Source organism: Protopterus annectens, chromosome 13.part0 (assembly GCF_019279795.1).
Source record: "Protopterus annectens isolate FY-2018-M chromosome 13.part0, PAN1.0, whole genome shotgun sequence".
NCBI classification, from domain to species: domain Eukaryota; kingdom Metazoa; phylum Chordata; order Ceratodontiformes; family Protopteridae; genus Protopterus; species Protopterus annectens.
This window is the reverse complement of record NC_056747.1, coordinates 154,805,003-154,821,289: the sequence shown is the minus strand read 5'-3', so window position 1 is coordinate 154,821,289 and position 16,287 is coordinate 154,805,003. Positions and strand designations below refer to the sequence as shown.

Sequence of the window (16,287 nt, the reverse complement as noted above, 5' to 3'; positions counted from 1 at the left end):
CTCAAATTACCTCAACTGTTATCAGCTGAAAAGAGTACATACAATTTTACATACTCAGACAGCTGTCCATCCCTTAAGAATTTTCTTCAGTGATACACTCTTTTTAGAAAACGTTGCTCCTTTGATAAATTCCTGATCTTTATTACTTCCTGCTATAACTCCTACAGTACCCCCTTTTACTCTAGCTGTGTTACTAAAATGTGGACCTCATCACCCACCTCTATCTGACAGACAGCAGACCCAACCACTTCAAATCCTCACTGAATTCAAATTTCAAAAAAGAAAATTGCATCTGTCACTGTACCTCTCCTCCTCGATAAATCTCAGAGAACCTCCACAAAACCTAAATTTCCTTTCTCCTATTTAGTCACAAAGGACCTTTCTTTCAGATAAAACTGCTATACCCTTATCCAATCATCATCTCTAAGTTTTTCTCACTTATACCCTTTATTTAATCTTCCTTAGGCTCAACTCAGTGCATCCTGTTTTACAAACCTCACCTACTTAAAAGAAAAAATAATTAGTAATAACATATTTGATTCTTGAAGCTGATTTTGCTTTACTGCAGTGTGATGTGATATTCTGAATGCTTCTCTATCTCTAGTAATTGCTACTGCAACATCACTTACCATTGTTGCAAGATTCCATTATGTTCCTTCCCTTATGAGCAAGCATTATGCAATGTTCTAATACATTTATGAAGTTTGCGCATGTTGTATGTGTGTGTATATATATATATATATATATATATATATATATATATATATATATACATACATATACACACACACACACACACACATATATATATATATATATATATATATATATATACATATATGAAATGTGTGTGTGTGTCTATATTTGGGTTGGGAGTTTGGCATAATGGTTAAGCTGTTTACCTTACAGACGCAAGGTACAGAGTTTGATTCTATCTATATATATATATATATATATATATATATATATATATATGGATTCACTTCATAACACTGAAATATCAAAATACTGAAAACACATATCATACATATACTGAGTTTAAACAACATAAATCATAGCACTTTCCACCAAGTGTAAGAAGGGGGCAAGCCCACCTGCACCTCCCACACCCCCTGCTACTTATATATATCAACTCCAAGATTGCTACACTAAGTGCAATCTTGGAGTTGATATATGCACCCCCCCCCCCACTTACACTTGGTGGAAAGTGCTATGATTTATGTTGTTTAAACTCATTATATGTATGATTTGTGTTTTCAGTGTTTTGAGTTTCAGTGTTTTGAAGTTTCAGTGTTTTGGTCTTCTATATTATGAAGTTTTCTCATTTTCAGTGTTTTCAGCTTTCAGTGTTATGAAGTGAATCCATATATATATATATATATATATCTCACTTTTTTGGAGCATTTCTCCCCAGGCCACTGCTGAAAATGGTTTTCAACCCATTTAGACTTTCTTGGTAAACATTTACAAATAACTAAATATAATAAAATAAAAATGACCATGTGGCATAATGGTTGCATGGTTGTCCTTTTATTGTTGTAAATGTGTTGCTCTGCCTTCATATCCCACATGCAACGTCTACAGATACCACAAGTGATGATGATATTACATGTGTCAGCTGAATGCAGCTCAAATTTCTCCTCCCACTCCCCCTGGTAGTCCAAAAGGAATGCGACATACCACAATCCCACCAACTATTACAAGGAAATAGGTCATCAGTGCACTTTCCAAGGCCAAAAACACTGCATGAATGGGCCCCGATATCATCCCAGGATGTTTAATAAATAGTATGAAACATGACAGCTGTGGTTTACTGGAATCACTTTTCATATGGAGCCTTCAGTCAGGTTTTGTGCTTAAGGAATGGAAGATGGGTCATCAGTTCACTTTCCAAGGCCAAAAACACTGCATGAATGGACCCCAATATCATCCCAGGATGTTTAATAAATAGTATGAAACATGACAGCTGTGGTTTACTGGAATCACTTTTCATATGGAGCCTTCAGTCAGGTTTTGTGCTTAAGGAATGGAAGATGGCTACAGTAATTCTCCTGCACAAAGGAGGTCCAACCACTGATCTGGGTAACTGCAGGCCTGTATGTCTTACCATCCTCATGTGTAGGGCCATGGAAAGAATCACCATGGAAATTATAAATGAGGACATAAGTAACCTGCAGACACTGGACCCATCACAGTTCAGATTTGTTAAAGCAAGGTAATGCTTACTAAATCTGGTGGACTTTTTTGAGAGGGTCACCAAAACACTGATTGAAGGATAGACTCTGCAAACAGCTTATTTTGACCTGGCCAAGACTGTGGGTACAGTACCCCACACTAGCATTTTAGACAAGTTCACTAATTTAGGTATAAACCCTTTTATCACCAGCTGGCTCACTGATGGGGCCCAGGAGGTCAAAATAGGTGAGACTACCTCCACCAAGAGACCAGTCACTAGCAGAGTCCCTCAGGGTTCGATACTGGGCCTGTTCTTTTTTAGCATCCATTTCTCTGAAATGGAGGCAAATGCTGAAGGTTTATGGCTGACTAAGTTTACAGACGATTGCAAGCTTGGGGTTATTACCAATTCCCCTACAAACACTAGCATTCTTCAAGAAGGTGTATCTCTAACTAACAAATGATGCCAAGGCCATGATCATAAACTCAGTGCTAAGAAATGCATAATTGTGCCTGTTGGGAAGTCAACCATTCCAGGTAATTACAATGTTGATAATACACCCCTAAGAGTCGACCCAGTGATAAAGGATCTGGGTACACACGTAGACAGTAGGCTTACTTTTGACAACCATGTGGCCACAGTGGTGAGGAAATCCTGTTATGTTGCTCAGCTTGTAAGTAAGGGCATGGCATGTAGGGCCACAGAGGTCATTATCCAACTGTACTCTGCCTTTATCATACCAGTCATAGAATAAAATGCTCCCTTTGGTATGTACCTGACCAGTCATATGCAGAAACTAGAGCGACATCAGAGGTTCCTTACAAAAATAATACAAGGCATAACTATCCTGTCTTATGCAGAGCATCTAAAAGCCCCTTCCCTCTACTCAGTCTCCTATAGATTGCTGAGGGGTGATCTATGCCTGGCTTACAAGGCATGCGCAAGTACCCCTCACTTATGAATCTCCTACATATCCGTAAGTCAAAGAGTACTAGAAGTAAAAGGTTTAGGGACCTGAATTTTGCTGTGACTTAAACAGTACGTGCTAGAGAGACAGATGTGTGTCCCAGAGACTGCCCGTCCTATGGAACAGGCTTCCCATCCAAGTGAAGCTGACTTTGTCTGTTACCCAGTTTAAGTGCAACCTAGTCCAGTGGATGTGGAATATGAAATTTACACTGGGCCTGGCACCACTTCCCTTTATGGACAGTGGTAGTTTATAAATGCCTGGCCCTCAATGTCATATTTGGATACAGAACATCATTATTCTTTTGGGAAAACTTGTCAAGGCTTAGAAAGCCCCTCTAATCTTTAGCCTAGTAACAATCTATGAATCTTTGAATGATATCAGTCAAACAAGTCTCAGATGCCACACACTGACAATTCAAGACTGCTACAACAAGAAAACACTGCAGCAACCATCCAGATGCTGAAGCTGCAGTTTTAATCACTGAACACTGGATGTAAAAAAACACAGAACCCATTAAAAGTAAAATCCTCTAAGGACCACACTCTGCCATAATTCAGAATCACTGCTGTCTTGAACCACTGTAGCAACAGCACAGTCTCTGTAACAGCAGTCCCATATACCAAAATTCAGCAGAATTTACTAAAGACAAGACTCAGTCGTAACTCAGGATCACTGCAACCTTAAAATGCTGTGGCTGTATTCCAAGAAGCTGTAGGAACAGTCTCAAGCACTGATGCAGCAGCCCTAAGTGTTGAATGCCTAATCTTTGAAACAGCAAGGAACCCCAAACAGTAAAGTTATAATTTTCAGTCTTGAAAGATTTTAACAGCAGTCACAGACATTATACAGAATGCTCAATGTTCATAGGCTAAAATATAGTTATACATCTTATTGAGGTTAGCCGAAGCAGAGGCAAATGTCACCATCTTGGCTTTATCCAGTTAACTGAATGCAGAAGTGGAATGATAAATGCCCTTAAAGGGCAGACTAGGTGGACTGACTTTCTTCTTCTGCTATAGTCCAAAATGTATATTTCCAATTCTAGAAGTGTTTAATTTTCTGTGTTCTACAACGAATGATGGGTGAGGGTTGTAATTAGGGCTGTACTGAATAGGGGGTTAATAGTATTCAACCAAATATGAATAGTTGTACCAACTATTCGGCCGAATACGAATAATTGTTTTAGTCAAGTCATGAGGTAAACTAAGCACTAAACAAAATAGTTAAACAGCAAGTCAAGTTTTGCAAACTGTTCTGTGCTGTTTTCTGCTGTCTGTGCGCTACGACGAGGGCTAAAAGTAAGAAATTGCTGTTGTACATAATCATATACATACATTTATCTCACCACAAAACCAAAAAAAACACAACGGAGCCATGACCAAGTAGCTATCAAAGCTTTTACTGATGTTACCAAGTAGCTATCGAACTTTTTACTAATGTACATTTAACTCAGGAATACTGCATTAGCTTTCAAAAACACCAGTTGTTCCATGTTGTCAGCATTAAGACAGTTACTTGTTTCACTGAAGGTATCACCATCCGTATTAAAAAGACGTTCACTTGGCACACTTGTAGGTGGTGCAGAAAGGTAGCGCTTAGCCATATGACACAATGTTGGGAATCTAGACATGTTCATTTTCCACCAATTCAGTGGGTCAGTGTCTTTCAGAACACAGGGCTCTGTCAGAAAATTGCTCAGTCTGTTTCTATGGAAACAGAATTATCACTGTTCAGCGCCCGAACAGGCTGCAAATGATCCCAAGATGACCAAAAGTCCTCTGCTGCTGTCTTTGCTTTTTTGTTGGTGGTTGTTCATTCACTTCAGTCACTTCAAAAACAACTTCAGATGACTGATTTGTAGGCTGAATTGTTGTTGACTGACACAGTAACGTTGCAGTAACAATGTCTCTTTTGGCTTTTACCTGCTGCACAGGTGTCAAGAAATGCAGCTTGAAGCGTGGATCCGAGCCGGACGAAACTGTGTAAATGCCATTTTCATACAGGTTGGAAAATCTCCTTGTTGAGGATGTTATCAGTTCACTGACTGTCTTTTTCATTCCATTATCAGCTATGTCTTTCTGCAGATACAACAAGACAGCCTGAACAGCTGGTAGGATCACTGAAAAACAAGAATTGTTGCAGCTTATTTAATGCATTAGTTGTTCAAATGGCCTAAGAATTGCAATAGTTTGTGTTGCTAAAGCCCCCTGGTTTGTTGTCAGGGACAGCGCCTTGCTGGATTTGTCGTCATATTCAGCAACGTACACAGACACAGCTCTGTTTTGTTCCAACAACCAATCCAACATCTTATATGTTGAATTCCACCTGGTGACAATGTCCTGATGAAGCTGATGGTTTGGTACACAGAGTTATTCTTGGATGGCGTGAAGGCACGAGGTAGCACTTGAAGAGTGTCAAAAATGTCCCACAGTCTTCCGTGACAATGTTTTCAAGTCAGCAACAGATGGCTGTGTCAGAAATGCATCATTCAGAGCCAGCTGCAGAGTCTGGGCAGAACAACTGACACTGGCCAAATCTGCATCCCGTAATGCTTTGACCATGTTGGCACCTCCATCACTTAAGACCAAGTGGACGCGTTTTTTGTCAATATTCCAGCGATTTATCATGTCAAGTAGAGCATCAGCTAGTCGAGACCCAGTGTGTTGTCCATCAAATTTTTGACAAGGAAGGATGGCAAATCTGCATGCAAATGTGTCATCAATCCACTGTGCAGTTAAGCTCATGAAAGATTCTGTTGTTGTCTGTGGTTAGACAGAGAAATCGTGCTTCACTGATAGCAGTCTGGACATGGCCCCACACTGTGTTGTACGTCTCTGGTATGATTTTTTTAAGTGAAGTATTTGTGGCTTGGTAGCACGTATCTAAGTTCAAGTACACCAATCAGTTCTTTAAAGCCTCTGTCATCAACAATTGAGTATGGCTGGATGTCAATGGCAATCATTTTTGCGACTGCACGGTGTATTTTGTTCGCCTCAGGACTATGAATGGACCATGTTTTTTCTTGTCAGTCATGTTGCTCAGCATCTGATGAATCTTGCCAGTCTGCTAAGTGACAGACGTCCCATTTGCTGTTACTGCTTTCTTCTTGTTAACAACTCCTTTATATTCCTCAGGATGCTTATAGAATAAATGATTATTTAGTGGAGATGTTTTAAATTAATTTGCTGATCCACCTGCGTGAGAGATGACTGCTTTGCACAACTGGCACATTGCTTTAGTTTCGTCATCACATATCTTGAAATAATCCCAAATTGGACTTCGCTTGTATATCAGTGAACTACCCAAATGTAAACTTCACTTAAGTTAAAGCTATAATACGATCATACAAAAATAAGCTACAAGGTAGCAGTGTCAATAATATGCCGATGACTGTCCTGTAAGCTCACTTGTGCAACCATGGCCTAACATGCACAGATAAAAGATCTAACATGATGCCAGGTACCTCCCTTCCATACATTCCACCACAGTTTTTTTTTTTTTTTTTACACAGCATCCCATTGATTCCATGTTAAGGTAAGTAAAATCTTACCGGTTACAACATTACGGAGTACGGACTGCCCACCAGTTGATATGGACCATGCTGCCGCTACAGACTGGTTGCGCCATTGAGCTTACTCACATACAGGACTGTATATACGGAGATACTCGGACACATGACCACTATTCGTATTTGGTCTGAGCCCCACTATTCAGCCGAATACGAATAGACTATTTGGCCTGCTATTCAGAACCAAAGCAAATATTCAGTACAGCTCTAGTTATAATAAATAAGTAAAACATTTTATTTTTGTGAAAAGAAAGAGGGTGACCGGAGTAAGATCTGTGAGAGAAAACTGTTGGGATTGAGACCAGGAAACTCAGTAATTAACTATTAATGTCTTAAGAAAGAATTTAATGACTGCATCCAGAATGAAGCACAGATGGTGAATTAATGTTTGTAACATCTAGACCATAACAGTCCATTAAAGATGTAATTAGAGAATATCCGGGGCATGGTATTTATATTTACAGTTTACCTTAAAGTGACAGTTTTGTATGCATTAAATTAATTTAATTAAATCTGCTTAAGTTTCTCCCCTTTTTCTTTGCCTAAGTACTCATTAGTATTATGCTTATTTTCTGGCACATCTGGTGGGATATAAAACTACTTGTAGAGAAATATATATAGACAAAAATACGTAGTACATGGTTGCTCACTTGTGCTCCATTAAAAAAAAATCACACAGTTGTTTAGAGCTGTAAAGATCTGTGCTATTTGTCTCATAAAAGTATGTCAGGAAAAAGTTTTTTTTTCTTTCTAGGTGCTTATGGACAAGAAAATTGGTCTAAAGAGATATGAAGTGGATGGAAGGAAAGTTCTGTTTTATTTTGATGAGGTAAACTTTATGGCAACAGCATGAAGATTAATTTTGATAGTTAATTTTATTTTGTGCCCTTACTCAAATCTGTCTGCCAACTTTATATTAAGATGTGTTGTCTTTAACCAGTGTACTTATTTGTGCCTGTGATACTGATATATACAAAAACTAACCATAATCATTTAGATTGTATGTAATGTATTTAAGATTGCTAAACATGATTATTTTTTGGATAGAAGTAATTATTTGTATGTGCTTCCTTGATACATTAAATTCTGTATCATTAATAAATTCTTATGTGTATGTATTTTTTCACATTTATTTATTTTATGACTAAACATATATGACTATATATGTAATGAGAAGAGATTTTCATCCCCTGCTCTCCACTGTAAATAGGTAATGACTAGGGGAGGCTAACTAGATTACCACATCGTGAAGTAAATAGTAAATGTACTTCTGCAAGAGAAGTACCTTAAATTTAGACACTGGTAGTAGTGGTGAGTCAGGGCAGAAGTGATTCTATCAATTCAAGAAATATGTAATTCTGTTATACTGGGCAGAACATCTGTCATGTCTGCATCCATATGTATGCATTACACCTACATTATAGGAACAGTAAACTAGCCAAGACTGTCGTGCATTTATACGCATAAATGCTAGGCCTTTGCTTAATAGCTCTATAAGGAAGTGGGTCCTGCTTGATAAGAATGATGCTGCAAATGTTGCAGTTCTGAATGCCATTTGCAGAGAAACAAATGTCTGAAAGGCCACATGTCATATTGTTGAAAGTAAGAAAGCCTAAAGATGGGCGGTTGGGCAATATAAAGAACATCCAAAAATCCAGTAAAAAGATGTAAAGAAATGTCATTTTGCAGGGAGGTAAGCCCCCCCCCCCTGCATCCCCCATTTTGAGTGAATGTGCCCCCAACATTTAATTTCTTCATAGTTTCAATTTTTTTGATCTGTGCATTACTCTGGTGTATATGTAGCTAAGTGTTTCTACTCAAATTTTAGGCCATTGCAGCCATTGAGGGAGAATATATTAGAAATGGAGTGTGGGGATGCTTGTCTTCTACAAATATGTATTGTATCATACTGCTGTGACAAAATGATTCTTGTTTTCCTAGTATCTGCAGAAGATAGTCACAGCAATGTGCTGTTTCTACTGATATTGTTAATCTGTGTGTCATTTGTAATTAGGCAATTCATTCCATGATGGGTAGGAGTGTGTTGTTCTGTGTGGTCATTCATGACCAGTGCAATAAATATGTAGCAGTTCAAGAGTCTGTATTTTCAGGATAATGACCATAGATTTTTTGACACTCGTAATGAATTGTTGATTCCAGTTTTTACTTATCAAGCAGAAAAAGGTACATGGCATGAAACCATCAACTTAAACTTGTAGTGCTTTTCTTGTGTGACAGCTCTGAAGCACAGTGCAGTGGTGGAAGACAGCAGGTGGTTATTCTGTATCCAGAGACGTGATTGGATTTAATACAAAGTTACTCATAGGGCCTTTTCAGTAATATATTCAATTTTTGTCTCTTTCTCCAGCATACATAATGACATTAACTACTTTTGCTTCTACCAGGTCTCCTACAGTATGTTTTGGGCACTAGTTAATCCATCTATAAGAAGAATGGAACTTTTTTTATTTTATTTTCATTTTTATATTGAATTTTTTAACCCGGGTGGAGACTGATCCCACTGCATCTATTTCAGTTTCAACCTAGGTCTCGAAGTCTTTGTTTCACAGACAAAAAAAAAAAGTCTCAGTCTTTGAGTATATGATGATTTCCTTCTATTCAGTGTTGCAGTATTCTTTACATATGTGAAATCCTCCACCCAAGTGACCTGACGTCCAGCCAGCATACAGCAGCTTTTAGCTACTGCAAATTATTTTTTAAAAAATTTTGCATAGCTGACTTTTGGCGTTGAATCTTTACTTAGAGAATCAATGACTTAAACATCTGGGAAATGATGTTATGGAGGGTTCCATAAGTCCTTCGGCTGAGCCAGTTTTGAAGAGGAAAGTCAGTAAGCCTAGGCCTGAATCCTCTTTGGCTGCGCCTCTTTCCAGTGATGTATCCCTTGAGGTTAGTGAAGACCCAGTGATATGTTTGGAGGTTGGGTCCGGTTCCTCGGCAGGTACCTCATCAGGAGCTGTTAAGGAATCTGACCTTGGCACATCCTCAGAGGCAGGACAGACATCCATTTCAGAAGGACAAGGGGAACCACGTCTCATTGTGCTTGAGGGTCTGATCCTAGGGGCATACCTCTTAGTCCAGTTAGGGAACAGATTCTGGAGTCGGTTGCAGAAGTCAGGCCTACGTCGGGTTCCTCCACTTCTCATCATGTTGAAGTGCATGTTAACAGAAAACCAGACACTCTCAAGCCCCTTTCTCTCTACAGTCTGACTGGGATGTCTTTTCTCAGGGGCTGATTAAGCCTTTGATGGCTTTGAAGCCTTCCACTGTTGCTTCTGTACATTCTTACACATCCTGTCCTGTTAATAGAGTTAGGGAACAGGTATTATCTGATGATGGTTCTTCCTCTGATGAGGATTCCTTGACATACTCCACACATAATTACTTCCCCTTTAGAATATGCCTCTTCAGAGGAGGAGGAGTCCAATGGAGGGGATTCTCCAGTAGAAGAGATTTATTTTGGGGAGACCATTAACAAAATGAGAGAGTTATTTAAATGGGACTGTTCACAGACTTCAGAAGAGAAAAAAAGGTGGTATGACCTTTTACAAGTGGAAGTAGCTTCCCCTTCTGCTGTACCTCCTGTTTTCCATGCTTTTTTGGATGCTTTCACATCCTCTAATAAGGCGTCTGACTCGCAGGCTTCTGCTCCTAAAAGGCCAGACTGGTTCTACAAGGTGCCTGATGACAATAAATTCCTGTATTAGTGTCCTTCGGGTGATCCACGCTTGTTTCCATTGCTTCAGACAGGTCTTCTAGGTTGTCTCCTTCTTCAGAACTACTTCCTTCTGATAAAGGTAGAAAACTTTGGAAAGACTTGGTAAGAAAGTTTATACTTCCTCCACTTTGACCAGTAGAACTAATGAATTACCAAACTCACGTGTTCAGGTATTCATTGCCCCTACTTTCTCAGGCCACTCAAGCTTTTGCTGAACTTCCAGATTCTGACCTTAAAATCAAGTTATGACTCTCTTAGCAGATTCTTCTCAAGTGGCTAGACACTCAATTAAATGCAGTTACGATGCTTTTGAGGCGTCCTCTAGAACAGCTGCATCTGGTTCTGTACCTCACAGGTACTCTTGGTTGAGGCTTCAACCTTTGCCAGATGACATAAAAGCAAAATTGTTTGATACATTTCTAGATAAATCTGCTCTGTGTGGCTCTGCAGCTGCATACTTATTTAAGTCCTTGCAAGAGAAGGGAAAGGAAATTCAAGAATTGAAGCACCTTTTGTTTCTCCTGCTCCAAAATTTCACAGGAATTTTCCTTCCAAGACATCCTTTGTTAGAAAACAGGAGTGCCCATCTTCCTCCTCTGCTTCTTCTTCCATACCTAAAAAGACTGCTAAGAGACCTACACAGCCTAAGACTAGTAGTTCTACCTCTTCCTCCCAGCATTCCTTTCCAACTAGGCCAAGTACTCTGTGATTACCAGCCTCTTCCAAATCTTACCCCTATATCTCTTGGACTATCTTTCTCTTTTCCAGCTTGGGCAAGAATCACTTGGGATTCTTGGGTCATTTCCATTATCCAACAAGGATATTTCATGACTTGGAAGAATTCTCCTCCTTTTGTGAGGGTTCCACAGCCCCCTGCAAACCAATTGAATTTGTTTTCACAGGTTCTAAAAGACTTCTTTTCTCAACGCACAATTCAACAGGTGCCTATGGACCAGAGAGACAGAGGTTTTTACTCAAGAATGCTTCTTGTCCCCAGAAAAGTTGCAGACTAATTCTGGACATTTCCCACTTGAACACTTTCCTAAAAGTACCAACTTTTTGCATGCTGTCTTTACACACTTTTGTTTCCATTGATTCCACCTCAGTCTTACATGGCTTCTTTAGACATCAAAAACGCTTACCTTCATATCCCAATACATCCTCTTTACAGGAATGTTTTACGTTTCTTTGTGGCTTCTTTGCACTTTCCATTCTGTGCCTTGCCTTTTGGACTTTCAACTGCCCCAAGGGTATTCACAAATTGCTTGGCCCCTGCGATTGCTTTTCTCAGGACCAAGATTATTCAGGTATATCCATCCATATGATTTTCTCTTTCTGGCTGCTCAATCAGAGCAGTTGATTCAAATTCTGTAATTTGCCATCTTTTTCCTACAAAGTCTGGTGTTCACCATAAATTCCAAAAAATCTTCCCTGTCCCTGTCACAAGAGCACATCTTTCTAGGGTGCAGGTTCAGAACAGACATCATGATGGCATTCCCTCCAACAGAAAAGATTGTGTCCCTGACTTCCTTCTTCACAAACCTTCTGCCTCTCTCCTTCGTTACAGCCAATGAGTTTCTGAGACTTCTAGGTTTCATGGCATCCACAATACCCATGCTGCTTCTTGCAAAACTCCAGGAAATTTCAGTGGTACCTAAAATCAATTTGGATGCAGCATGCTCACCCTCTGGAGTTTGTGATCCCTCTTCTCCCATGCCTAAAATCTGAGCTTTTTTGGTGGAGTCAACAATTTACCCTGAATCCAGGACTTCTGTTCTTCTGCCCCAGCCCAATCAAGAGTTGTTCACGGATGCCTCAGACATAAGTTGGGGGGGCAACCTTGCATCAAAGAAGGTACAGGGCCTTTGTTCTCAATCACAAAGGAAAGAGCTTACCAATATCAAGGAGATATGAGGGCTCTTATTCTAGCCCTGCAGGCTTTTCATCCTCTCTTTAAACCAGGTCCTCTGAAAGTGTTTATGGACAACACCACAATTCTCTGGTATGTCAACAAATGGGGAGAAGAAAGTCTTGCCTTCTTTTCAGGTTAGCTCTCATGGCATGGGATTTGGCAGTTCAGTACAAGGTGACTCTTCAAGTGGTTTACATCCCATCTGCTCAAAACAGTGTGGCAGACTCACTAAGCAGGTGTATGACTCAATTCCATGAATGGATGCTTCAAAAGGATGTGTTTCTGGAGTTGGTCCATCAGTGGGGTACTCCTTTTCTGGATCTGTTTGCCTCCCCTCTGAACAGACAGCTTCCTCTATTTTGTGCCAGAGTCCCACATCATCTGGCTTGATAGGTGGATGCCCTATATTTCTCATGGAAGGGTATGGTTCTTTATGAATTCCCTCCTTTCCTTTCATTCAAAACGTCCTGCTCAAAATTCAGCAGGACAAACTAAAAATCTTGCTGGTGACTCCCTTTTGTCCAAGACAGCATTGGTTCCTACTTTTGCATTTAGGCAGTCATCACAAGTTACCTCACAGAGTAGACTTGCTCACACAGGACAAGGGATTTCTGCTTAATTCACAGTTGTCAACCTTACAACTGACCCTGTGGGTAATCAACTTTTGATTCCGTTCAGACACCTTTTCTCCAAGGACATGCTAAGGGTTTTGCAGGAGACCAGGAAGCCCAGTACTAGAAAATCTTACTCATCTAAATGGAAGAGATTTTCAATTGGATTTCTTTCATGAAATCTGGATCCATTGTCATTGGCTGTTTCAGCGGTTCTTTCTTATTTGTGTGAGTTATTTAAGAGTAGTTTGGCATATTCATCAGGGAAAGTAGAGACTGATCCCACTGCATCTATTTCGGTTTCACCCTAGGTCTCGAAGTCTTTGTTTCACAGACAAAAAAAAAAAGTCTCAGTCTTTGAGTATATGACGATTTCCTTCTATTCAGTGTTGCAGTATTCTTTACATATGGGAAATCCTCCACCCAAGTGACCTGACGTCCAGCCAGCATACAGCAGCTTTTAGCTACTGCAAATTATTTTTTAAAAAATTTTGCATAGCTGACTTTTGGCGTTGAATCTTTACTTAGAGAATCAGTGACTTAAACATCTGGCAAATGATGTTATGGAGGGTTCCATAAGTCCTTCGGCTGAGCCAGTTTTGAAGAGGAAAGTCAGTAAGCCTAGGCCTGAATCCTCTTTGGCTGCGCCTCTTTCCAGTGATGTATCCCTTGAGGTTAGTGAAGACCCAGTGATATGTTTGGAGGTTGGGTCCGGTTCCTCGGCAGGTACCTCATCAGGAGCTGTTAAGGAATCTGACCTTGGCACATCCTCAGAGGCAGGACAGACATCCATTTCAGAAGGACAAGGGGAACCACGTCTCATTGTGCTTGAGGGTCTGATCCTAGGGGCATACCTCTTAGTCCAGTTAGGGAACAGATTCTGGAGTCGGTTGCAGAAGTCAGGCCTACGTCGGGTTCCTCCACTTCTCATCATGTTGAAGTGCATGTTAACAGAAAACCAGACACTCTCAAGCCCCTTTCTCTCTACAGTCTGACTGGGATGTCTTTTCTCAGGGGCTGATTAAGCCTTTGATGGCTTTGAAGCCTTCCTCTGTTGCTTCTGTACATTCTTACACATCCTGTCCTGTTAATAGAGTTAGGGAACAGGTATTATCTGATGATGGTTCTTCCTCTGATGAGGATTCCTTGACATACTCCACACATAATTACTTCCCCTTTAGAATATGCCTCTTCAGAGGAGGAGGAGTCCAATGGAGGGGATTCTCCAGTAGAAGAGATTTATTTTGGGTAGACCATTAACAAAATGAGAGAGTTATTTAAATGGGACTGTTCACAGACTTCAGAAGAGAAAAAAAGGTATTATGACCTTTTACAAGTGGAAGTAGCTTCCCCTTCTGCTGTACCTCCTGTTTTCTGTGCTTTTTTGGATGCTTTCGCATCCTCTAATAAGGCCTCTGACTCACAGGCGTCTGCTCCTAAAAGGCCAGACTGGTTCTACAAGGTGCCTGATGACAATAAATTCCTGCATTAGTTCCTTCGGGTGATCCAACGCTTGTTTCCATTGCTTCAGACAGGTCTTCTAGGTTGTCTCCTTCTTCAGAACTACTTCCTTCTGATAAAGGTAGAAATCTTTGGAAAGACTTGGTAAGAAAGTTTATACTTCCTCCACTTTGACCAGTAGAACTATTAATTACCAAACTCACGTGTTCAGGTATTCATTGCCCCTACTTTCTCAGGCCACTCAAGCTTTTGCTGAACTTCCAGATTCTGACCTTAAAATCAAGTTATGACTCTCTTAGCAGATTCTTCTCAAGTGGCTAGACACTCAATTAAATGCAGTTATGATGCTTTTGAGGCGTCCTCTAGAACAGCTGCATCTGGTTCTGTACTTCAAAGGTACTCTTGGTTGAGGCTTCAACCTTTGCCAGATGACATAAAAGCAAAATTGTTTGATACATTTCTAGATAAATCTGCTCTGTGTGGCTCTGCAGCTGCATACTTATTTAAGTCCTTGCAAGAGAAGGGAAAGGAAATTCAAGATTTGAAGCACCTTTTGTTTCTCCTGCTCCAAAATTTCACAGGAATTTTCCTTCCAAGACATCCTTTGTTAGAAAACAGGAGTGCCCATCTTCCTCCATACCTAAAAAGACTGCTAAGAGACCTAAATAGCCTAATACTAGTAGTTCTACCCCTTCCTCCCAGCATTCCTTTCCAACTAGGCAAAGTACTCTGCGACTACCAGCCTCTTCCAAATCTTACCCCTATATCTCTTCGACTATCTTTCTCTTTTCCAGCTTGGGCAAGAATCACTTGGGATTCTTGGGTCATTCCCATTATCCAACAAGGATATTTCATGACTTGGAAGAATCCTCCTCCTTTTGTGAGGGTTCCACAGCCCCCTGCAAACCAATTGAATTTGTTTTCATAGGTTCTAAAAGACTTATTTTCTCAATGCACAATTCAACAGGTGCCTATGGACCAGAGAGACAGAGGTTTTTACTCAAGAATGCTTCTTGTCCCCAGAAAAGTTGCAGACTAATTCTGGACCTTTCCCACTTGAACACTTTCCTAAAAGTACCAACTTTTTGCATGCTGTCTTTACACACTTTTGTTTCCATTGATTCCACCTCAGTCTTACATGGCTTCTCTAGACATCAAAAATGCTTACCTTCATATCCCAATACATCCTCTTTACAGGAATGTTTTACGTTTCTTTGTGGCTTCTTTGCACTTTCCATTCTGTGCCTTGCCTTTTGGACTTTCAACTGCCCCAAGGGTATTCACAAATTGCTTGGCCCCTGCGATTGCTTTTCTCAGGACCAAGGTTATTCAGGTATATCCATCCATACAATTTTCTCTTTCTGGCTGCTCAATCAGAGCAGTTGATTCAAAGTCTGTAGTTTGCCATCTTTTTCCTACAAAGTCTGGTGTTCACCATAAATTCCAAAAAATCTTCCCTGTCCCTGTCACAAGAGCACATCTTTCTAGGGTGCAGGTTCAGAACAGACATCATGATGGCATTCCCTCCAACAGAAAAGATTGTGTCCCTGACTTCCTTCTTCGCAAACCTTCTGCCTCTCTCCTTCGTTACAGCCAGTGAGTTTCTGAGACTTCTAGGTTTCATGGCATCCACAATACCCATGCTGCTTTTTGCAAAACTCCAGGAAATTTCAGTGGTACCTAAAATCAATTTGGATGCAGCATGCTCACCCTCTGGAGTTTGTGATCCCTCTTCTCCCATGCCTAAAATCTGAGCTTCTTTGGTGGAGTCAACAATTTACCCTGAATCCAGGACTTCCTGTTCTTCTGCCCCAGCCCAATCAAGAGTTGTTCACGGATGCCTCAGACAT

General features: G+C 40.3%; 1 protein-coding gene across 1 annotated transcript in view; it reads left to right on the top strand.

The window, feature by feature from the left end:
* CPAMD8 (C3 and PZP like alpha-2-macroglobulin domain containing 8) overlaps nt 1-16,287 on the top strand; it is a 7,231,600-nt gene that overhangs the window by 6,659,412 nt on the left and 555,901 nt on the right. Inside the window, exon 34 of the mRNA XM_044054766.1 lies at nt 7,469-7,543. Coding sequence (XP_043910701.1) covers nt 7,469-7,543 — 75 coding nt within the window. The remainder of the gene's footprint in view (nt 1-7,468; nt 7,544-16,287) is intronic.